This window comes from Eublepharis macularius, chromosome 13 (assembly GCF_028583425.1).
Source record: "Eublepharis macularius isolate TG4126 chromosome 13, MPM_Emac_v1.0, whole genome shotgun sequence".
In the NCBI taxonomy this organism is placed as follows: domain Eukaryota; kingdom Metazoa; phylum Chordata; class Lepidosauria; order Squamata; family Eublepharidae; genus Eublepharis; species Eublepharis macularius.
Genome location: NC_072802.1, coordinates 40,919,696 through 40,944,934, shown reverse-complemented (window position 1 = coordinate 40,944,934; position 25,239 = coordinate 40,919,696). Strand labels below are relative to the sequence as shown.

At 41.9% G+C, this 25,239-nt stretch overlaps 2 protein-coding genes and 1 non-coding gene across 4 annotated transcripts in view; all 3 read right to left on the bottom strand.

The window, feature by feature from the left end:
* The window catches only part of ARHGEF6 (Rac/Cdc42 guanine nucleotide exchange factor 6), a 52,248-nt gene extending 49,138 nt beyond the window's left edge, over positions 1–3,110 (bottom strand). For both annotated transcript variants that reach the window (XM_054996250.1, XM_054996252.1), the window contains exons 1-2: positions 2,946–3,110; positions 31–114 (exon numbers count right to left, since the gene is read on the bottom strand). In XM_054996250.1, coding sequence (XP_054852225.1) covers positions 31–114; positions 2,946–3,110 — 249 coding nt within the window. The remainder of the gene's footprint in view (positions 1–30; positions 115–2,945) is intronic.
* Positions 3,111–11,011: 7,901 nt separating this feature from the next.
* RBMX (RNA binding motif protein X-linked) lies at positions 11,012–19,251 on the bottom strand. Its single transcript, XM_054996117.1, has 9 exons — positions 19,164–19,251; positions 17,895–18,014; positions 17,607–17,713; positions 15,240–15,408; positions 13,680–13,799; positions 12,822–12,933; positions 12,579–12,704; positions 12,097–12,197; positions 11,012–11,608 (listed from the first exon to the last, which is right to left on the bottom strand). Exons 2-9 carry the CDS (start codon positions 18,001–18,003, stop codon positions 11,298–11,300), a joined length of 1,155 nt encoding a protein of 384 aa, XP_054852092.1. The 5' UTR covers positions 18,004–18,014; positions 19,164–19,251; the 3' UTR covers positions 11,012–11,297.
* On the bottom strand, positions 17,782–17,854 carry LOC129341790 (small nucleolar RNA SNORD61). Its single transcript, XR_008598165.1, has one exon. It is a non-coding gene; the product is annotated as a small nucleolar RNA SNORD61 (small nucleolar RNA).
* Positions 19,252–25,239: the final 5,988 nt, after the last annotated feature.

Here is a 25,239-nt window from a genome sequence, read left to right as displayed (position 1 = left end):
TATAAGGCAGTTCTACATGTTAACACTCACCTCCACTTTAAGCGCTGCACACCCTTTTAAGAATTCCTTGATGTTGCCAATGCAATCAGCTTCTGTCTTGGGCTCCGAACAATACTAAAAGAATCAAAAGCCAGCAATGAACATCTTGACAGCTCCCATCAGAATAGCCTGTTCTGTTCTCAGCAAGCCTGAGTAGATATTAAACTGTGTATTTGTACTACTGAATGAGACAGCTTGGCGCTGGAGAGATTTTCAGAAGAGGGTGGACCGTGGTGGGTGTGTGGTGGGTAGAGGCAAGCTGTCAAGCCAGGAAGAAGAGGCAGAGCCAAGAGAACAACTGAACCAGAAAACGACGTGGCTCATTTTTTGTTTTGAATGTCAAGAAGATGACGTGGTCCTTGAAGAGCACTCTGCCTGAAGCCAGACCACAGCCTGTAACAGGGATGCATGTATGGGCATTCTAAGCATAGTCCTACGGGGAGGGAAGCTATGGATATTGTTATAGGGATGTGAACATGAGTGCCTCCCTATGATTTTGGAAAAGGAGGAGTTGAAAAGGGGAAGATATAATTAGCTGTATTTTGGGTGACAGATGCAGAGAAAGAAAGGGCTTACGTGCATTTAATAGTTGTATCTAATGCTAGCATGCGATGCTTTGGTCTTAGTATAGAACATGGCATCGGCAGCAAGCTTCTAAACCTTTACAGCTGTGTAGGAATGCTTGAAAGGTTATGCAGGGATTAGTGACCGAAGGGTTCCTCCATCAGATTTCCAGCAGCTAGGGAGCAGGGCTGAGGTGATTTGCAGAAGTCAAAATTTGAATCCAATATTTTATTAATCTCGAAAACTGCACAGCAGATTATTCCAAATAAAATGCATATTTGCAGAAAATGCATAGTAAGTTTCTTCCCCTGGGCCAGAATTTGGCTTACCTTGATGTAGAATTTGGAATTAATTTGATACTGCTTCTTTGGAAGAGGGAACAAGAATGCTTTGTCATGGGTTCTGAACATACCCTGCACGGTTCTGCCCCTCACTTCATTTATACAGTGACACTGAAGCAAGAAAGAAGTGGTTTGGAGTCCTTGAGATGTACATTTAGCCAGCCTGAGTGATTTTGCTGTTAAATGGTTCCTGTTTTGGGAGAGGGTAGGGGAAGTATTTCACCAACAGCCTTTTATCACACTATTTCCTCTTTCTTTTTTTCTTATTTCATCAGTCATGCTTTGCAAAAATTACTGATTGGATTCAGCAATGGGGCTGCATTATGCACCTTTGGTCCATTCAAGCACACGATAGTTCTCAGACTTGAATGCCCCATGGACACCATTCCGGTTTGCTTGTTACAGGAGACCACGTTTTCTTACAGTTGCTGAAAGCTCCACCATATACAGTGGCGCTGCATAGAAAGCAGACTTCCTATTAACCTCCCATGTGTCAGCCATGACGCAGGAATCAGGGCTGTTGATAAACTTCTTCTGGACATGGAGCACATCTAGTTACCTCTTCCTACCTACCGATGAGGAATGTTTCAACTTTCCACTCCCTCTATACCTGCAGAATGTCTGCATCAGAACGTAGGAGGAGGCGGGTTTCAATTTTCCCTCCATATTTACCTTCCGCCGCTAAAAATAGACACCTGTTTATCTGCAGCCCTTATTTATTTAGTGCATTTTTATCCAGCCGTTTCTTCAAGGGGCTCAGGGAGACATACATTGGTCTCCCTGCCTCCAATGTACCCTCACAACAATCCTGTGCAGTAAGCTAGGTTGAGAGTGGCCCAAGGCTGCCCCCTGAGCTTCTGAACCCGGGTCTCAGATCATATTTTAACCCTTTGGTGTTAGCCAAAGATCACTTCCCGATCCTGCCCCCTTCTTCTCCGCATACTGGGTATTGCATTCATTTACTTTGCAACAGCTTGTCCCACACTAGCTTCTGCGCCAAATTGTGTCGGTGATTTCATTTGGAAAAAAAAATTGAGAGCATTTAATCTCACAATAGGTCTTGATTGTGCTCACAGAGCAGCTGCAACTCAAATACATTCAGCTGCATTTACTGACGGGATGAGCCATTATGCGGAGGGGATTGGACAGGACAGTGTGCTCTTGCACCTATGACACTGCAATCCTTGGGCCTGCATGTGGCTACCTATTTAATGCCTTGAAATACATTGGTCTCCCTGCCTCCAATGTACCCTCACAACAATCCTGTGCAGTAAGCTAGGTTGAGAGTGGCCCAAGGCTGATTCTCTTTCCTTAGAAGATTCTCTTTCCTTAGAAGAGAGAGGTCAAGCTTAAACAAGACGATGGGAAGGCACATGGGTCTTGTACAGTGTCAAATTTAAACTTTGTCTCCACCCCTGCAATAGCTGCATGTTTCCTTAGCATTCCAATGCAACAATTGTGCAGGCTACAAATTGCTGGCATGGTTAAGCACATCGATAGACTTTGCACAGTGGCTGGCCAGTTTGAACGAGATGCTATGTGGCCACAAAGTCACCTGGAGTAATCCTGTCACCTCACTAGTGTCACCATAGTTGAATAACAGCATCAGAGTTATATAGCTCACTTGGTAACACCCTGGCTCACCTTCAGCCTAACCTACCTCACAGGGCTGTTGTGAGAATTACAAGGGAGAAGAGGGATTGTTTAGCTCACCCTGAACTTTTTTGAAAGAACAGTGTGAACTAGTAAACTGTCCTCATAACTTGTATCAACCAGATGGAAAGCTGCTATTCTCATAATCCGAACCCACCTTTCCTGCCTGCTCAGTCTCTAGAGAGTTATAGTGAAATAAGGGGGAATCAGTTTATAAATAAAATCAAAGCTTATTCAAAAAAGATCAAATCCATTCATTGGTGACATAACAGGATATTGATCAGCCCCTCCCCAGTACATTTTTACAGGGCTTGCAAAGTTGGGAGTTTGAGCAGGCAGATCCCTTACCTTTTCTACAGAGCCTGGAAGAAGCCGTAGAGCCAGCTTACACAAGACTACTCCGTCCTTCAAGGATGTTTTGAGGAACTGCTCAGGGTCACCAATCCGCATTTTGGGGGAATTTAGGGCCCCCAATGAAATCAGCCAAGTCACTATTTGCTCTTCTAGATTCATGGTCGAAGATCTTCCGTTCTCTGGCACCAGCTCTTATACGCAACCAGGCCTAAGCCACATCCGCGATTGCATCTTCCTGCTTCTTCAGGGGTTGGTGAGACCGAGCAGAGCTAACGTTGACTGATTGCCCTGCACTTAAAGCCACAAACCAGCTGAATTCTTCAAAATGGAAAACAAGGTACTAGAAACTGACTTTGCTCAGACTGGAGGAACTGGTCTGTGTGCATGTTCAGTCATTTCTGGTCTTTTTGTGAGCATGTGTGCAGAAGTATTAATGAGGGGAAGTCCTAGATGTTGAAGAGTTCCTGTTGTCCCTTGCCCTGCAACTCTCACAACATATGAAACTACCTTCTACTGATTCTACAGAGTCAGACCACTTTAAACCAGTATTATTTACTCCAGCTGGCAGTGCTCTCCAAGGTCTTGGATGGCTCCAGGCTTAAGATCCTTTTTAATGGGAGATGCCAGGGATTGAGGCTGGGGTTTCCCAATACAAAAATTGTGCTTTACTGAGCCACACCCTTTCATAAAAGAGAAAGGAGACACGGTCTCCACTGGCACTAGAATGAATTGGTAAAATCATGTGGTGGTAGAAGTGACTAAACCACTTTAGATTGCTTATAAAAGGTGCTGTTGTTAGTGCTGCCCATGTACCATTTTTGTCCAAAACAACCAAGTCTAGTACATCAAAAGGAAAAGGTTCTAGCCAAGCCTGCTCCCTCATGAGCGTTTTCTAAACCGTGATCCTATACCTTCAGTCTAGAGGTTAAGTCCCTTTCAACTACACCACTAGTGGCCAAATTAGTCTATGACCTGGGAGACCCAGGTTCAAATCCCCATTCTGTCATTAAAGCTTGCTGGGTGACCTTGGACCAGTCACACTCTCAGCCTCACCTACCTCACAGGAGTGTTGTGAGGATAAAATGAACAGAAGCTTCTTTGGGTTCCCATCGGGAAGAAAGGCAAGATATAAATTAAATACATTTTTACAAAGTACTGACAAGGAGCCAGGCAATGTCTGAAGCAGCATAAAACTATTCTCTTCTACGACTACAGCCATACTATTCTAGGTGAGTCAATAAAGGCAGCTACTCACAAAAAGCCCAACCAGTTCCACTTATTATACACTTGCTTTTCAAGTTAAAACCGTTTTCATGACACCCATTTGCAGCTTTGGACAGGTAACTCATGTAGCATGGATTGGTTTGTCAAGCAGAGACTTAGAAAAACAGACTGAGAAATGTACACATTAGGCTTGCAAGAAGGGTGGTATTAAAAAGTGAGTTTTATTCTGCATGTTTGAAATTTTTCTGTACAATGCAAACATGCAAGCTAAAAACTTGCACAAGTACTGAAATATGCCTGGTCGACTCTAGGTGGTAGCTGTGTTGGTCTGCAGAACAGCAAGTTTTGAGTCCAGTGGCACCTTAAGAGACTAACAAGATTTTCAAGTAAGCACCTGAGAGTCAGAGCTCCCTTTATGAACATCATTGTCCCTAGAAGGCAGGAAATGAAGTCTTTCCACGGCTACGCAGCTCACCCATGATTTCATCTCCCAGCCTTATTCTTGCCCCACCTCAAACTATTACATTGTAAGCTCGGTGACAGTAGAGCTCCTTCTCAGTTGTCAATGAAGCATCAATTATGTTATCCAATGTAAATTTGTTTGTAAGGTGGCTTGCAACATAAAGCTAACTTGAATGACCTGGTGTGCACATGGCATTATCTTCCTTTTACTGTAGACTTTTACCTTGAGGCTTTTGCCACGTGGGGTTTTTTTTGGTCAGTTCTGACCCCATACTGCTTCAATTTATCCCAAGCTCCTTTGCTTCTCCTTTTTTTTTTTGCAGCTCAATACCATTTTTATCCCGATCTTTTTCTGGAAGCAGATTTTGATTGATTTCATATTGATCTAATGTAAAAAAAAGTCTGCAGCCATTTCTCTGAATTCCCAGCATTCATTAAAAACAAGTTTCTAGCCTCTCTTAAAAAAATGAAAGCTGGGAAATCAGGGAACTTCTTGCATCTATTAGTACAGTATTAGGTCAGTATTATAAGAAATCCATGTTTTTAAAAAACAATTGTAAAACCAGTTGATCCAGGGGAGGGTCAACAGAGGTTGGTGTGGCCCACCAGTACCAGCCTCCTCCTCTAAATCTGGGTCAGCCCAGGCAGGGGTCTCTAGTTTGGAAGCTGGTGGAGCTGCTCCCCTTTAGGATTCCTCATACAAGAGACTCTCACGTGTTTCTCTTTTCTTAAAAATTCAGCCCTCAGATTGATCTATCGATATAAGCAGTTTTGTCTGCATTGTTCCAATTCAACTATCCTACTCCTACAGAATTGTTCATCTCAAGTGCTTGCTGTCTGATCAAACTTTAAAATGTTTTGTAATCCTCGTCTTCCAGCATGAAGCAAACAAATTAAGTTTATGACTTCCCTCCCCCTAAACATGTGCAAGAGGTTCTGCATCACTAGAAAAGGGGGGGGGGCATTTCTGAGGTCACACACATAAAATATGAAAAAAATTATCCAAGTCAATGCAACCTCTTTACTATGAGAAAGCTTTAGTAGAATAAAGTCTGCAATCCTATGTATGCTTACCTATGAGTAGACTAACAGCAGTCCTTGCTTTCAGGCAGACATGCACAGCACAGCACTGAACATAGGACAATCTCAAGATGAGGTAATGCTGCTGCTACCACTTCTTTGGCCTTTGATACTTTTCAGTACACAACTGACATTCATTCAACCCATTTCCTAGAAGAGAATCACCCCATTCCACCTTTTAACGCAAAAAACAACAGCAAAGTAATGCAACATCTTTATTTGAACTGAAATATCAAAACTGCACGCTGGTGAGTTTTCCAGAACTCATCAGACTGAATATATAAAAATATGCTCATATGGGGGAGGGGACAGCACAGGGAGGAAAAAAAATATCATAGGTTATCATAAGGCCTCATCTACTAAGAATCCCTCCTGATGCTCTAAAAACTTGAAAACGTGTCCTCTCTCCTGGTGGCCTGAACAAAAGGGGATTTTCTTTTGACCATTACTTGTAACCTGCATCAGCAATCAACACTGCTGGTTATTAGCACTGATGCAGCTCCACTTTCCTTTTGCCTCTCAATGCTCCTCCTCCAGTGGTCACCAGTTAAAGCAAGGCCCCACCACATGCCTTCGTAATAAACTGAAACAATTATCAGCTTCATAGCAGCTCTATCCTTCATGCAAATTTAGCCTTGGCCATTGCCTCCATCTACTGGCAGACAGCTTTAAATCCAAACAATTTGGTTAACAAATAGATTACAGGATGGAAAAATTACTACCAAAGGGGGTTCTGTTGCTTGCTGGATAGCATCCTACATACTGAAAACTTTCCTTCTCAGGCACAAGGACTTTATTCTTGTTAGGTTCCAATGCAGAAAAACAAATGCTCTCTCACCTGCCTAATGCAAGAAGGATAGGGACCATTGTTTGGCCTTCCTTAGAGAGCTGTGCCCACAAAGTTTTATGAAGGCAGGCAAAATGCTTCCTATTTTTAAAATAGAATTTGCTCAGATACAATAAACTAGCAACTACTTGATGGAAGTTTTAAATATGGCCTCGATCACTGATGTTCTTTGGGGGGGGGGAATGGAGGCAGTTTGACTATTTTGGAAGACAGCCCAAAGTCAAGTGACTAAGAAGAGCCATCTTCAAATGTACTGATACTGACATAAAGAATATCAAGATTAGGCTGGATCACCAAATTACAACTCAAGCATCCTTAAAATGTCGCAATTTGTCAATGGAATTTACTCTAAACCAAGACTCACTTTGAAATATATTAAGAATTGGTCCGCAAGCATTCCAAGGAAGATGTAATATTGCCACTGTAATACTCATGCCTTCCCATCAGTTAACCTTCCTTCCCTGTCCGCAGTGAGAACTTTTAAACTAATAATCCATCGAGTGTCAGCCATTTACATGCATGCAAGTCAGGGGTAGGATAGGAAGACAGCAGAACAGCAGTACCGCTAGCAATGACGCCCAGTAAAAAAATATGTTATTTTAGCTGTCTTGCTTGATGATGGGTAAGCAAACTATCTCCATGAACTAGAGTTTGGCACAGGCTGCGTTGTGCCTTATAAAACTAGTATTCTTCACTTGAAAGAAGCTTTTATAAATGTAATGCACACCCTTGAATATCTCGGGGGGGGGGGGGGCGATTTGGGCCTCCAACCATTTTTAAGGTAGAAACTTCCTTCATTAGTGGTGCTAGTTCACTTGCCAAGGTTACAGCAACCAGGCCAAGACAGACCCTGCCAAAGAACCACATATAAACTGACAGGGAATATAAGGTCTCCTTAGTTCATGTGTTATTTTAATGATCATGTTTAAGTTAATGTTTAACAGTATTTAAAATTCAGTTTCTTAAATGTGTGTAATTTTCAATGCTGGCAAATATGCAGAAACATAGCATCTTATTCAACTGCACTAAAAAAGCTAATGAAACTACTAAAAATCAGGCCTTTTGCAACTCCTGCCCTATTCCATTATCAGTGGTGTAATTTGTGCCAACCCCTTACACAGGGTTTGCTCTCTAGCTCAACAGCATGACCTGCACTGCATATAGGCTTTTAGAGTAGATATTTTACTACTGCCATTTAATTAAGTACTCAGGTAAGAGCAACTGTCTCAGAAACGTTAAGCACTCCTAATTCAAAGGAGGCAACTCTGGACTCTGTAGTGCCACTAACCAGACAGCTAGTGCCTACATTTTTGATGCACTATTTGCAGGATTATAATAGTAGTACCCATTACAGCAGAGGTCTCCCATCAGACTGTGAGCTACATAGGATTTTCTCTGTGATGCTATTCTGACAGCTTCATTTCTAGTGTTCTTCCTAGTCACCAACTGGGTAATATTACTGAGGAAAAGTAAGTAGTTCTATTATTACTCAGAAGTAGCTCATTAAAGAAGCTGGTGACCCCTTTTGTTAAACGGAACACATAATTTGGACCCAAATATTCCAATGTTAAGAACTGCTTCCTTTTGACTCTTCTGGTCCTATGATCATGATTGACAAATGGCATTTAAATGGACTTCACCCTGAAAAGTCTTCCCTAAACACTGCAATTATATTTTAAGTCTGCCCAACAGCTGCATGATCTACGTGCATCCATCTTCATCATCCACAATTAACCTAAAAGCAAAAAAGAAAGTAATATCAGCACTACTTCAAAGAGAGGGAAGACAAGGCGGGTAATTATAAAAGTTTGACCTGGATCACTGAGTCCTCAGTAAATGATTGTGAATCAACCTCAAAAAAAAAGCGGGGGGGGGGGGGGGGAGAAGAGCAGCCTGCAGAAGAATGTTGACTTGAAACATTTAAATAGGCTCGATGGCTTCTGCCCCTTGATACTTTAGGAAAAATAAATTTACTCAGAAACAGATATACTATCCTTGGAGGATATGTGATGGTGCAAAGTAACAGTGCCCAACACAACTAAACAGCTTTAGAGTGTAGTAGTTGTTCCATCTTAGCTGTTTATAGCCTCTGAGGAAGCTATTCTGTCCAGTGGTTTCCCGAATGCTAAACAGCACTTTCCATCTCACCTTGGACTTAAAACACATCCTTTGTAACAACATCCAACAGAACCTTCTGGGTACTATTGTTAATACGGGTATTACACATAGCACTGCTACACAAACCAGTCTCAAAAGAAGTTTCTAAAAACCAAAGTGATTAGGGAGTCTTAACAACATTCTAAAAACAGAACCAATACACATCTGAAATGGCTAGATCTGCACAAAAATTCTTGAAAACCTGTAGGGACTACAGCAATTCACTATTTCTACACTCAAGGCTTATATTTTATATGCAGCTTGAGTTTATACCAATGGCACCTGTGCACAAGCTTCTGTAACATATAGTAGCTCTATGTTGTTCAGCTAAGTTTAAACCTACCAGCTAGTAGTAGTACTTTACTGCCATTAGCATAGTTTAAAATGAGTTATTTTCAATGTACTGGGATCACTTAGAAGACGCAGAGAAGTCTTCAGTACAAGAAGCTGGTAACTAGTTTAACAGCATTTTTCCTATTGGAATGCCAGTTACATTTTTAAGAACTAAACAAAACTCGATAAAGAACGACGATAACTATTTTTGTCTAGTCATCAAGTTTTCACCTCCACATTTGCAGAATCTGGTTTCAATTTCAGTTCTACTTTGAAGTTGATGCTGGTACTCAAGTTCAAGCTGAAGGCCTTGCACTGCTCTTAAAGATATAGCTCCACTCTAAGATTCACCTGCTATACTGTTACAGCCAATGTCCTGGTAGTCCATCATCGATTTACATATTGTATTTCAGGTCACATCTTCTTAGGAAATGATGGTCAGCCTGCAACAGTTAACAGAGATATGAAAAACAGAGCTAACACAAACTGCCCAAGCCCATACCCCACCCCTTGCACAAACCATTATGCCTGGGTTTGCCGATTAATCTGTTTCAAGCTCTAATGCTTTAGTTTGAGATGTGGAAGGTTCACTGGCTTGGAAATGAATTGATGGCTTAGTGATAAGTTGCATGGCTTATGGATTCTTATTTCCTTTCCAATGGTGATTTTCATGGTCAATCCATAAGTTGACTGGCAAATATATTTTTGAGGACTACAGTGGAACTTTAGTTGGAGGTCTTCAAGTCTTATCAAGAGCATCTTTGAACTTCCCGGCTGCACCTGGGTCATGACAATGTGCCACAGGTCCTGCCATTTTGCATCAACACTCCCCACACAAGACTACAGTACAAAAAGTGATCAGGCATCCAACTAAAACATCAGGTTCGTTATTATTGTTTGCTTGAAATTTCCCAAGATGATCTAGATTTTGGCAATTTAAGCCAATTTGTATTTGTTAGGGTTTTAATGTCTTAATATACAGAGGAGCCTGGTTAAGTATCTTCATTGAAACACTATGAGCAAAAAGAAACCCCTCCCAACCCTTTACAGGAATACGATTGTCTACCATGAGCTGCTTTTAAAAAATGTCATTCTCAAAAGCTTTGTGCCATACACACTTTCATCCAAGATAAGGTTATGTTGAATTTAGAAGGCTTCGCCTAAGGTTATCCAGCACAGTTTTTCCACTGGGTGCTGTATTCTTTATATCTAGATAGAACTTCCATTGCCATGATGTACAGCATATCCTACCGTACTAGGAGGATGATAGTTTTGTTTTCAAGTTTGACTTAGACTGAAAAACTAGTTTGCTTTGCTTACCATCTTTGCTGTTTCACAGGCATTTGATGCTTTAAATCTGTTGTGGAATGCTGTAAGTTTCACTGTTTATATGAAGCCATAAGCCTTTCAGAAGTTGGAGAGAAAGACTTCTTTGCTTATCTTATTTTCTCCATTTTGCCTTTGGAGTCAAAGATGTTCCTTTAAAAATGAGACACTACAGGGTTGCAAAAATTTGAAACAGTAAGAGCAAGTATTGTTTTGCAGCTTCTTTGATGGAACCGCTCAAACCTTTTATTTACAGAACTCTGCAGCTTGCTTACTACAGATTATTATTTTATTTGGGGGGATGAGATTCTTGCAAATTCCCAAATGAAACACGTAGGATGGCACAATGCACATTCAGCATTATCCATTTGTTGTTTTGATTTAATGACTGAATGGTATCTTCAATTTTACACAAGGCTGAAGAAATTTCATATTTGGGAGCTTTGTGTGCATTTTGGCACTTAACATTTTAGTTTGGCACACATCCCCACCACCCTCCAACAACTAAAATGGTGCCTAGGAAAGCGGCACATTTGCATATGTAGAAATGATCCATGGCCACATTAGATGGCTGCACGTTGTATGGGGAGCCTTAGGTTTGCTGGTCTCATTGATGAGGTGAGAAGTGAGGCATTTTAGGGTTAACGTTTACTGTGAAAGTTACAACACTAGTATACAGGCTCAAATGTCATACATTAACATCTGCTTTTTGAGAGAAATATTAACAATTTTGAAATGAATTAACAAGTGTTTACTTTTTCCTCACAAAAAACATAAGTCATGGAGGGGAACTTAACAGGCAACAATAAAAAAAGTTAAAAACAATGTTTCAGTAGTCCTCTGGGAGTGAAGATAGAACTTCCACATTCCACTTGTTTTGAGGAAAAAACTGATTTGGTCCAATAGTTTTAACGGTTTTAATATCTGCTTCGGCCTCCGCCTCTATCAGAGCGACTCCCTCCACGGCCGCCACCTCTGGGTGCTCCGCGGCTTGAGCTGCTGTATGAATCCCGTGGTGGAGGATAGCCCCTTTCCATAGAAGGGGGCAGGCCTCTGTCTTGTCTTCCAACACGATCACGGCCACTTGAGTAGACATCACTTCTGCTGCTTGAATAACTTTCTCGACTTCCACCATACCCATCTCGGGTGCTGCCGTAATCGTCATAGCGACTGCTTCCACCATAAGATGGAGGGGGCCCTCGTGCAGGTGGAGCACTACGTGAGTTACCTGCAGGTTCAATGGTCAGGTAATAGGGCAACACTATAAATCATATCACCACAATTTTACATCTGAGTTTAAAAATTGAATCAAAGGCTTCTGTTACTCTTTGGTATTAACTGAGATTATATAAATTTCACATGTTGGGACATTTGGCAGGGGAGTATCGGGCAGTGAATGAAATAAAAGGCTGTTTGAAGACGCTGGTTTTTCTCAAGGCAGCTCTTTTTTGGGGTTATTCCAGAACAGCTTGCAATTTTATAGAAGAAACTCAGCCATTTTTTTTCCAGTGATAGATGCAATTCATGAATGTTGAACTTTTGCTTCGTTAGATTATGGGAACTGCAATTCAATCATGATGTTAAATAAAATAACTGTATTTTTTCCACTGTGGTGGACAAGCCCAGCATTCAAATCCCCCCTCAAGTAGAAGCAATTTAGCGAGCAGAGAACAAATCCTGTTAAAACTCTTTAAGAACCTAAAAATAAGCGCTTACCATAACTCTCGTAAGAATCTCTGTAAGAGCCTCCACTTGGGTGATCAGAGTAGTCCCGGTCACGCCCTCCGTAGCCATCACGGTCACTGTAAGAGGAATAACTACTGAGGTTTAGTACAAGTTGTTCCTGGAATTGTTCACAAATCTGTATGGCAGCTTACTTCTAATATTTTGCTCTTATTCCATTCTCTTAAGAAACTTTCAAAGGGTTCCCAGGAACCATCCTATTCAGGCATATTTACAGAGATTGACTTCTGCATAGAAGATCAGGACCCCTCAGAACATTCTCTGGTTAGCCTGTCACAGCTGCTCTTAGCAAATTATTGGTGTCTCATTCAAGATTAACTGTGAGGTATAGAGGGTTTCTTTAACTACGTTGTTCCCATTGTTTTGCAACGGCTGACTACCAACTCTACAAGAAACTTAGACTGTTCTACATTATGTCACAGGGTCACATGCACATACACTTGAACGCAAGATACCTGTAACCTCTTGAAGGGTACTCATCACGAGAACTGGAATGACCATAATCACGGTAGGTGTAATCTCGTGGAGGTGGAGCATAATCCCTCGTGTCTCTGGAACTTGGATAATCTCGACTTGAATAACTATGGAATTGAAAGTGAAATTATTCTTGCTACCAAAGAAAGCAACAACAGCGAGTTCTAGAAGACTACTGGTTTCATAATAACTTAGAAAGACTAATCTTAATGGGGTAATTTTACCTGTCTTTAGTGCTGTAACCATCATCTCTTGGAGACAAGTAGACATCTCTTCGTGATGGCAGTGGGTCTCTACGAGGTGGGCCATAGCTGTCTCTACCACGTGATAGGGGTGCTAAAGAAACCAAACACAAAATAAAGCATAAAGTGAATCTTACACAAATGAAGACAAAACTGTTGCTGCCATGTCAAACAAAGAGTAGATAAATGATGAACCAACATGGGGAGGGGGGAGGGAAGGATACAAGCTTAATATAGTCATGCTGCCAGAAAGAAAGGAGGTAACTACATCACTTTAGAGGATAAATTCATCTGATTTCAATTCCTCTGAACAGGCCACAGAACATACACACTGAGACATGGTTTGTAAGCCCATACTCCACAACATTAGCAACACTTCTAAAAGTGTAGCATTGGGTTCATTATTGTGGTATAGAAGGAGTGGCCTGAAGACATGTTCACTCCAAGGTGTTAAGACTGTTCCAAACAGCACAGTAGGTTATCATGGTTTATTGACTGTTTCAGGGGATAACAAGAATCCATCAGGACAAACCTGATTTCGCAAGCACATTTGATGCATCTAATCCAACCCAAAGTTTTTTTTAAAAAGTCTGGGGACTCCCAGTAATTTCAGCTTGTATACTTACTGAGGTCTACTTACTGCAGGGATCAGTCCACACACCAAATGAAGTGTGTGGACAGATTTAGCAATGACTACCAAAGTCTAGCAGCAAGTTGTGAACCTCTAAGGATCATTCCAATGGAGATTATTTCCTGGTTTTACTAGTTAATCCAGAGCATAAAGAGAGATTTTTCTACCCCAATTACATTCCCTTCAGTTGCACATTTGGAAAACCTTACCTCTGCCTCCCATTCCACTGCTGCTACGTACAGGTCCTGAAGGAGTAGGTCTTTTAGGTGGTGGGCCCCCACTGCGTGGAGGCGGACCTCTCTTCATTGGAAGAGGGCCCCTAGAAGAACCTAGAACAATGACAGTGTAAGTTAATTAGACAGCATGCTTAGTTTCAGTCAGAATGACACAAGCAGGTTTCCCAAATCCACCAGAGAGAAAACAATTCCTCATATGGATTTTTCTCACTAGAAGTAGGAGACATTATTGCCGGGACTGAGAAAGGGGTCATTCAGAGCTTGGAATGTGTGCAAAATTTCCCTACAACCAATGACTTTTGATGTCAGCCACTGTTTCCATTTCATTGGTTCAAGGCTAGCTAAAGCAAGCAAACATGGGCCATAACAAAATGAGACAATTTAAGTAAAACAAAAATTGAAGGCAAAAGATTCAGCTTCCTGACAATATTTCCATTACTATTTACAGATAGCCATTTGGCTGACTGGCTTGATAGCACTGTCCTGTACAACAGATTATCCAAACACAGAAGAGAATGAACTTCACAAAGCCAAGCGTGATGCATTTTACAACTAATGTAAGTCAATCTACTAAAACTAGGCAATCTGTTCTAAAACCTAAGATTGACCCAACTGGCAGCAACAGTAGATTTGTTAAAAGGGGCACACAAAGAAGACTGGTTGAACACCCTGCATTCAGACTCAAAACGAGATTATTAAGAAGAGGCAGGACCATGTTCTTCCAATGCATGGGCTGTCATACTGAAGTGGGCATAATGACAGCTGCTGTTGAATATTAGGAGAAATTTCCTAACCATAAGAGCAGGTTAATAATGGAATCAACTGCAATGGGATGGATCTTAATGCTGGAAGTCTTCAAGAAAAGGCTAGACAGCCATTTTTCAGGATGATGTAGCTTGGGATTTCCCACATTGAGCAGGAGCTGAACTAGATGGTCTGTAAGACCCCTTCCTACTCTAGGACTATGATAAGCAGATAATGGACACCAAAAGGTAGCCTATATTGTCTGTCAGCAACTTATAGGTAATACCTTTTAGGTTAAAGACCCCCCCCCAATATCAGCACAGGTAGTTTATTCGGACTGATATAAAGCTATGATAGAAGCAGCTCTTGCTTATTTAGCACTAAAGGAATTAAGGTCATACACAAAGGCTAAATTTCATGAAGAAACATTCAGTGTTTTACAATTAATCAGGACACTGTCCAAAAGTTTTTGCCTAGCCAACATGAAGCTAATCCCTAGTTCTACTGCCATAACCATAAGGTTCCTTTCAAGAAGATAAAAGGGAACTACCAGGATGATACAGCATGCATTTAGGAACAATTTTCAACCCTTTATGTTGGAACAAGAGAAACATGTATCTCTTTACCAAGGCATTCTGAATTTCTTTCATTAAAAAGGTTCATTTGAGTGACCCCAATTTGAATCCCTAAACACAGCACTGCTCGTCTACATAACGATTTTTCTAGCATGCTACCAAACAGCAACCTCTACACATTGTCTAGTTAAGAGGTAGAAATTGAAACACTCACCCAAATGGCTCCCTCTTGAAGGAGGACCCCGTGTTCCGCTGCCACCTCTTCCGCCTCTAAGACCTCTGGGAGGGCCTCTGCTCCTCGAAGGGTGTGGGGGCCCACGTCTACCACTTTCAAATACTGGTTTGGTAGCCTGTTCCACTTTAATGGATTTTCCATCTAAAGACTAAACGGAGTACTCAACTATATCAGTGGCAAGAAAATCTTGCTGTTAGGAACAGTTCTGAGTGTCATTTACCATATGGGCACTTTGTTGTACTCAACTATTGCTTCTCTTTTGTGGAAGTTACTTTTTATATTATGGAAGATTAAAATGGAGAAGACTCTTGTGGTACAAGTAGCTGGGGACCACAATGACAGGGCCTGACAAATCCTCTGCACCAGGTTGCCTAGTATTTTTGCCAAAGAAAACACCTTTGTCTCTTTATAGCTTTAGCTACCGCTTTGTATAAATTTTGTTCACCCCCTTTCCTAATCATGATCAGAGAGGGAACTCTGCAGCTTAGGGAAGTTCCATCATAACAATGAGGATAGAGCAGAGCATTCCAAAGGTTGCAGCAGTATCACTCCTCCAATTACATGGCCAGGGAGGTCGGGGGAGCCAAAATGCAAGTTTAAACAAAGTCCTTATTTCTTAACTGGCTGCTGATGCTCTTGTCCCCTCCCTTCCTCTGTCATAACTGGAGGGGAACACAGGTAACTTGGTGGTGGAAAGGGGAACACAGGTAACAGGTGGAAAGCATCCCATCCTCATTGTTAATAAAAAGTTGACATGAAATGGTATAACTTAGCATTCCTATTTCACTAATGGAAGCCAGAGATGTGCATCTGACGAGGAGAGCTGTGGTTATCGAAAGCTTATGCTACAATAAATTTGGTTAGTCTTAAAGGTGTTACTGTACTCTACTATTTTGCTACTACAGACTAACACAACTAACTGGATCTCTGAAAAAATATGTACCTTGAGAATGACTTTACTTAAATTGTTGACAATCCCTTAGGCACATTACTAATTACTAGGACCTGCAATCCTTCAAAAATTGGTGTTGAAACTGTTAAAAAAATTGGTTTCGTGGTAGTAGTGGGGTGGATCAAACCACGCAACCCTACCCAACTCCCGTCACTATCTCCCATGGCTCTTATTCATTCAGGTCCCATGATCCTCAGCACAACCTTTTTGGGTGGTCATGGGGGACCATTTCTCCCCTTTTTCCTCAGAAGAAAACCTGGCAAGACCCTCACCTGTAATTAGGAAGTGTGATAATTTAAACAGGAAACTCTCAAGGCTGAAAAATAACCCTAGCTCCTAAATTTTTGGCCCAGGTTAATGGTTGAAGACTGGCAGCTAAACCATGCAGGACAGCTTCCACCTGCAAGTTATTGTTTCAGGCTGCATTTGTAACAAACCTTACCGATTTCCCCAAATTCGTGTCTTTCAAGGTTCTTGAGCATGGTTTCTGTAGCAATGCAAGTAAAAACCAGTGCTAAGAATCTGGTCAGTTTTTGTCTTAATCAGGGAAGTCCAACTAGGGATTTTATTACCATTTTACAGATTAAAGTTTTAGAAGCTATGAAGTTATTTAAGACTCTAAGGCACCCTGACAATTTGTGGACTCCACACCAAGTGTTCAACCTGTGCTTCATATTGTATTACCACATCTATAGAGACTATGCATGCTTAATTTCCAGAAACTCACCTATTGTTATGTTATTAGATTTTATATTACAAACAAAAGTTACTGTACTGACAATTGAATTTGCATTCTTAGTTTTGGTTAAAAACTTATTTCAGGCAGCATTTTTTTTTTGCTTTCTTGCATTTCCAAGTGGCCAAAACACATTTTCAGAGGCACATAGGCTTTTTAATGGTGGTATTAAACACCTGGGGACAAGCTCTACAGACACTTCACAGAATTTCTTACCAAGTGAACTCAGCCAGAATGCAACTCTTACGATTTACAGAACTGCTAGGCCTTCCTGCTCCTTCCTTTACAATAACTTTCTTACCAGCCCCTTGTTTGTAACTATGGGAAGCAGCATTATTACCTTTTAATTATACGTAAAATAATGCATCTGAAGGAGGGGGCGCTGGCTCACAAAAGCATATGCCATAACAAATATATAAATCTTTGAAGACATCACTACATTGTTTGGGGTAAATCACAACTGTTCTTCCAAAACATGCCCCCCCCCCAGTTTTAATGGGATAAGGCAAAAAGAAAATTTTCTAGAGATCACCCAGATATCCAAGACCATCACAGCCTGCCATCTAGCTTCCTGTATTAGAAGGAGGAAAGCCTTCATGTGTCACAGCAATCCAACGGTTTTCAGCTGGGCAAGTACAGCTGACAAAACAGTTCTTACCTTTCCATTCATATCTCTGGCAGCATCCTTGGCATCTGCAGGGCTCTCAAAGGTGACAAAAGCAAATCCTCTGGACTTATCGGTTTCACGATCTTTCATGAGAAGAACTAAAGACAGAATAAAATATTATTTCACTAGTTCATGACACAGTACAATACCTAGCTTTTACAGAACCTTGCTCAGAACTTCTTAGAGGACAAACAAGCTCTATCATTTCAGTTGATCAGGGCTGTTCAATTCATCATAGCAAAAGTAAACAGATCATCCCTCAAGATGCGTTGTGCTTACCTTCCACAATACGACCATATTTGCCAAAAACAGATTCAAGAACCTTCTCATTCGTCTCTGTATTCAGCCCCCCAATGAACAGCTTTCCAGGACGATCTGCTTCCACCATTTTTACACTATCTGGGATTTAAAACAAGAAAAAAGAAACAAGTCTCATAAAGTTAAGGAAAGACTTTAACTTCCACGTTTTTATTTCATTTACACTTGCCCTTTCTCCTCAATGGGGTCCCAAATTCTTCCCTCCTTCATTTCCCCCCTTCACAGCAAGCCTGTGAGGTAGATTAGGCTGAGAATGTGTGAGCGGCCCAAGGTCACCCAGCAAGCTTCCATGGCAGAGATGGGAACTGAACCCAGGTTACCCAGATCCTACTTCACCACTCTACCCATTACAGTTACAACAAAATATTTTGCACGTTAAAATGATACCAAAAGCTTCATCATTCTACAACTGCCTCCTTCGATCAGCGAAAAACATAAAGGGGTGTGAAGAGTAGTACAGTGTTGAACCGGGGAGACCATACACAATTTATGAGGCCTTCTGGACAACCCTGGATCAGCCCCTCCCCCCTCGTCTCTCTTAACTCACAGGGCGGCTGCGATTGAGAAAATTTGAGAATAACCCATCTACGTACAAGTACTTGGAGAGATAGTACATGAAGTTTTTCTAAATAAATATACCGGCCCGAGCTGCTCAGGAAGGGGGGGGGGATAGTAAGTGTGATGAATGAATGGATGTGCAACAAAAGATGTAGACAGGAAAGCATCAAGCAGCTTTGTTATAACGAATCACACGCTACGAAATCTAATCCGAGCAAAAACTCGCCAAGAAAGAATCAGATGGCGCATGCGTAACTGAGAGGTGGGCTAAAGATACAAAAAGTGGCGCCGAAAGCCAATGGGAGGGAGAAGCAAAACGCACGGCGCATGCGCACACGCCTTCTCCCAGCACGCACGCCAACCGTTTTAGAGTAGGACGGGGGAGGGGTTGGTAAAAAAAAGGAGCGCTTGAGAAGGGCCACAAAATGGCGGCTCTAGTATTCCCTACCCCACCCCCATTCAATTCGAAGCGCCCATTCTAGGTCAGTCCTCAGCCGGCCCCTCGTTCGCTCGTTCAGTCAGTCCCCCTCTACGGATTAAAATGGCGCTTAAGCATCCATGAGGGAGAAAGGGGGTGTGGATAACGGGACGGCAACCAGGGAGAGGAAAGACGAACCCACCCCACAGATTTGCAAAGATCAAGCTGGAGATGAAGAAAACCTGCTGCTTTACCTGTCCGGCAGCCGCCCGCTTCAAACGCTGCCGTCCGCGCTCACCACACAACAGCCACGAGAACAGCAAACGACGCACTGAGAAGGAACAAAGGGGCCGAGGGCCTTTATATAGCTGACGTCAGTGCGCTGCCGCCCGATGTAGAGAAGCCCGGATGGAGGAATGGGGTGGGGCGAGTGGAGATAAGGAGGCGGGAACTGAGGAGGCAACGAAGAAAGGACGGGGGGCTTCGAGGAGGAAAAGCGGCGCACGGCAGGGCCGAACAAAGAGCGGGCTTGTTTCCCACCACAGCGGCCGGCCAGCTGTTTCAGAAGAAGTGAAAACAAGGCTGAGGCTTCCTCCGTCGCTTACCTACAGCAACTGGAATTAAGCCTCCATGGGCTTATAGTGGATGGGCTGACCTCATACACTGTTAAAACCACCTAATTACACTCCGTAGCTGTGAGTTCCATCAGAAAAAGTGCATGTGGCAGAGAATCCCAAAAGTTATTTAAGTGCGCTGCGAATAAGTACATGAGTATTTTCCTCCAGTATGGTGTAGGGGTTAGAACAGCAGATCCAAATCTTCACTCCCCCACAGAAGCGGCCCAAGGTCACCCAGCAAGCTTCCATAAGAGAGGCAAGAGATGTGAAAGTTGGTCAATGAAGAAGTATGACAGGAAGAAAATTGATTTATTTGAAATGTGGTGCTGGAGTAGAGTTTTGCAGATTAATTAATGTTCCCAAATTTTCTCCCTTGCAGCCACCCTGTGAGATAAGAGAGGCAACTGTGGGGAAAATTAACAATTGAATATCATTATTACAATCTATATATCAGTCTCTTAATTCCCACTTTTCAGTTTTTTAAAGTACAGCATGTCTGCCTTTTGGCCAGGCCAAACGAGCTACATTATTTCCTTCATCAACTGGGATGTATGGTAGGAGGTGAGGTTCCTACTGGCTATGCTTGACTCAGTAGTGGGGGCATCTGTTCTGGATGCACAAATCCTGGCTAGCTCAGTTAAAGCAGCTCCATTTGGGGTGGGGTACAAATGAGAGACAGCTGTGAGTTGTGCAATTCTAGTGCCACTGTTAAAGGGCCAAGTTGGTCTGCTATGGCTTTTGCCTTGGCAGTCCAAGGGACTTTCTCCTGGATCTCCTGGCACTGTAAGTGGCCAGCAGCACTATGCTTCTCTATGGGTTTTTCAAATAGTATTTTTATTAGTTTTCAAATAACCAGCAAATAGAAAAAAAGAGATAAGTAAGAACAGATAAAGAATAAAATTAGAAAAAAGAAGAAAAAAAATAAATCCATCATAGCCTGCTCACAGCAATGCTCAATATATCATTAAACATTCTTTGTAATCACCTATGCTATTAATAGTAAGACATTTGAGTCTTTTTATATTCTTGGCAAATTCAAGTCTTTATTTGTAATCCAGTTGTAAAGTGGTATCCAGGGTCCAGCGAACTCTTCTTCCATTTTCCCTTTTAATATCATTGTCAATTTGTCCATTTCTGCTTTTTCCATGATCTTTCCCAGTAGTTCTTCTTGAGTTGGTATTATTGGTTGTTTCCAATAAAATGCTAATAGAATTCTAGCTGCTGTCACTGCATGTATTATAAAATGTTTTTGATCTTTGTTGAATTCCTCTGGGATGCTGTTCAATAGAAACAATTCCGGCTTAAAAGGTATTGATGTCTGTAAAATTGTGTGGAGTAATGTGTGTGACATTATCCAAAATCTACATACAGCTTTACATGTCCACCACATATGATAAAAAGTTCCTGTACATTTTCCACATTTCCAACATTTACTTGGGGTATTTTTGTACATTTTAGTCAATCTATCTGGAGTTAGATACCATCTATAAAACATTTTATATAAATTCTCTTTAAAATTAACTGATTTACCCGTTATTTTCATATTAACCTTCCATACTTTATTCCATTGTTCTGAGTCAATCTCATATCCCAAATTTTGTGACCATTTAATCTTACAACCTTTTACCACTTCATTTTCCTTCTTCATTTGCATTAAAAAGGCATACATCTTTTTAATCAGTTTTTCATCAGAGACACATAACAATTTTTAAAATTCAGTTTGTTCCATATAACTCCCTCCATTTTTTTTATCTTTATGATATCTAGACTCTATCTGTACTCTTGACTAGACATGGGCATGAACCGCATTACAAACCAAAAAGACCCACGAACCGCCTGATCATCTGTTCACAAACTGGCAGTTCATGAGGGTCCATGGCCAACGAACCAGTGTTCGTTGAAAGCCTGGTTCATTGCATTTGCCCGTGTTTTGTGAAGCCAGACAGTCGGGCACCATCAATCAATTCCCTTGGAAACGGAGCTGGGGGAATGCCTGAACTCTGTTTGCACTCCTTCTCTCGCCCTGGAAACCCAAATCGAAGCCCAGCTTACCTTGATCGGCAGGTGTTCCTTCCAACCATGGAGCTGCAAATAGGTTACAATTGGTTACATGGGAGAAGACACTCGGGGGGGAGGGAGGGAGGGAGAAGGGGGGTGTTCTGTAGCCATGGGCACTCCAATCTCATCCCTGCAAACCCTAATAGGCAGTTCTGATGGCCAACCCCTTGTACACTGGGCCAACGTCAACTGGTGGCTCTAATTGTATCAAATGGGAGTTTCCTGGGGGCCTCGGATCGGAGAGGGTATAACTCCAAGATCCCTATTGCAATCTTGACAAAACTTGGATGCTGGCTGGAGGAGAGCCTTATAAACACTCCCTGGAAATATGGGTTCTCTAAGCCCAACGGGGGCCATTCTGATGCCCATGAACCACGAACCTTGAACTGGTTCGTCAGCAGGAAAAGTTCGTTTTGGTACGTTAGTTCGGATTTGTCAGCGGCACCGAATCACGAACCGCTGGTTCATTAAATTTTTTTGGTTCGTGCCCATGTCTACTCTTGACCACCAATCTAAATTAATATCTTGCTTTAATAATTCGTCTTTTGTTTTTAAAGACCCTCTATGTTTTTTTTTCTTTTTTGAGGTGAAGGGGAATGGAGTTTTCCTGGTCGAGATTGTAAGGGGTTTGAGGAAATGCATCCTCCCGCAGGGACTCATAGGGAGCTGAGCTTGGGAAGTCTGGGAGAGTCTTGGGGTGGACAGATGCTATTAAGGCTCTCTGTGGACATAACGGATGTTTTAGGATGTCTATCTCTTTGTGGCACACCTCGTGGCTGACAGTGACATGCTGGATTTTAGCTCGGGCAGCAAGGTATTGGGATGCGTGTTGGGTTTCAGTGAGTTGCTGCTCTAACACTGCAACTTGTTGCTCAGAGGTGTTTAGATATTTATATATTTGATATTTATTGAGATTCTAATACATGATGTGTTATTTATTGCAGCTTGGTAACTGCCAGGAAGAAGGGGATGACGGAAACAGGATTCTCTCGCTAGCAAACTCGTTGCAGTTACTATTGATTGGTGTACTAGAACATGCATTAATGGTTTATTATGATGTACTGAAGGCTTATTGCTGAGACTTGAATTTTTATTACACTGTAAATGGCTACTGCATGTAGCTTGTGAAATTACTATATGAAATTCATGTGATTTAGGAAGGTGTGGTTCCTTTAAGCTGGCATTTGCACTTTGAAAAAGGAATGTATAAGCACTACTGCACTTTGAATTTTTGAAATTGTATGATGCTGCTAGCTGCTTTAGATCTTATACCTTCAAAAATTGATTCCTAGTGGAAAGATATTGCTTCAAACCTGATATTTTCTAGAAATTGTGACATGTTCATGATATAAAGGAAACTTTTGTCTACTGTGCTACATTGTACCTTTAAATTGTACTCATAAGTAGGTCACGGTTTATTCTTTTGTATTGGGTGATGCTTTTCTATTACTCTCTATCGGGTAGTACTTGTTGCTCAGAGGCTTAAGCGCAAGCTAAAGCCTCCTTTAATTTCTGCTGGGTGCCCTGGGTGGTGGACACAAAGATGCCTTTATCTATGAGCAGATCAAAATTTGCCACCTGCAGCTTCTCTAACTCCTGCTCTTTTTGCTCAGCTTTTGCTTAGGCTTCCCTGGCAAGACTTACACAGTTGTTCAAGATTACCCAAAAGCCCCAGGCTACACAAGCCTCTATTTTGGAGCCTATCAACTTTTTACTCTCATACTGCACCTAGAGAGCGTTGTTCAGTGTCTGAAGGAGGTCGGGGGATCTGAAGAATTCCAATTCCCATGGATTTTGATCTTAACTACCCACTTTTCTCATTTGTCTAAGCTAGGGCTCTGCTTAAACATTTTGGTGGGTTTCCATAGGAGGGTTGTAGGACTTTTGCTCTGGGCCAGCAAGTTTTTGCTCTCGCTGAGCAGTTGATCAGCTCCAAGGAACCCTTAATGGGTCTGCACACCACAGTTCATTAACCCCTAACTGTGAACCTAAAACAAGAACCTTAGCTCAGGGGCAGGGAGGATTTTCCCTAATCCTTTAAGAAACCTTGGCTCCACTATCTGGCAGAGTAGCAAGGGGGAAAACACTCACTGGAACTTACAACTGGTGCTCTGTGGGGGACTGCAGAGCTGCAGGGAAAGGAGGGATCAGAAACTAAACTGGTCAAAATTAAATGCCAATTTTTTCAGAATGGAGGGACCTTATTCCACAGGCCAGGAAAACTGCTAAACCCCAACAAGTTTGTCACCACAGTAGATGCACAGAGCTGTTCTTCCAAGGAGCGCTAACCTTGGGAACTTAATGCTACGAACTACCGAACATAAAATGGCAGCTCACAGCCGATTCTAAGGGATGGTCCTAACTTCCAACCCAAAATAGTCACAAACAGGGAAGAGTTCCCAGGGAAGAACCACGTTTCACCCCCTTGCTTTCCAAACAACCTGATGACAGTGGGAACAATAGGTGAGGCTGAGTGACACAAAGAAGTGAGGAGGAAAGATTCCTACCGAGATAGTTGTTCTTGTAGCATCTAGCACACAGATCTGCAAGTACACACACACACCTGTGAGAGTTTCTCTGAAGAAGCTTTCCTGTGTATGCACTCTTAAGACGTGTCATGAATCATAATACTTAAAGGTGCAGGGCCATGCCTGCATTCTCCATCATTAATCTGTTACTTAAATGCAGGGGGGGGGCTCTTTGTGAGTTGCAGGAATTAGTATTAAAGGAGATGCAGCAAGAGGTGGTAACTAGGGATCTCTACCAATGTATACCAGGATATTCCCTTAGAGAATTCTTAAATAAACAAGTGGATGTACAACAGGAAAGGTTTCTTTATTAACAATGAAATAAAAAGGCAAGCACAGAGAGAACACATACAGCACACACACAGAGCTAACAAAGTATGGTGGAAAATGAGAGTATGTCATTTATAGTCCTCCTTTCTCACTGAGACTCAAGGTGGATTATATAGTGTGAGATTAGTACAATCTGGTGATATTTACAGTCTCGAGAAGAAGAGTATCTGTGGAGGAGTAGCAAAATGACTTGTGCTTCACAGTAAGAAGAAAACTCAAGTGAACTTGGGGGTGCTTGGATGGATACCAAGACACACACACAGTGAACAAATGGCTGGGCTGTCTAGTTATAGTGCAAAATGTACCCTGGAGCAAGACTAGCATCAGGCCTTCAAAATAATGACTTAATTGCTTGTCTGGAGGTAGGGTAATAAGTTGGGAAAGGTGTGATAAGATTATCTTGGACTGGACTATAGGTAAAATATTGCTTGATGACCAGGTAACTACTGGATAGGGAAGCTATCAGATGCCTTGAATAGCCTTGATTAGGTACCTGGGAAAGGAAAGGTGGAGGGAGGTGATGATGGGATTAGGCAGGGAGGTATCTCAGGAAGCCTTGTTATTTCTGTTGCTCTCTGGGGATTGGGGGCCATTCAATCAGCCATCCCCTATGACTCATGTCTTGGTAAAATATTAATGAGTCCAGTAGCACCTTTAAGACTAACCAACTTTATTGTAGCATACGCTTTTGAGAACTATAGCTCTCTTCGTCAGATGCATCTGACGAAGAGAGCCGTAGCTCTCGAAAGCTTATGCTACAATAAAGTTGGTTAGTCTTAAAGATGCTACTGGATTCA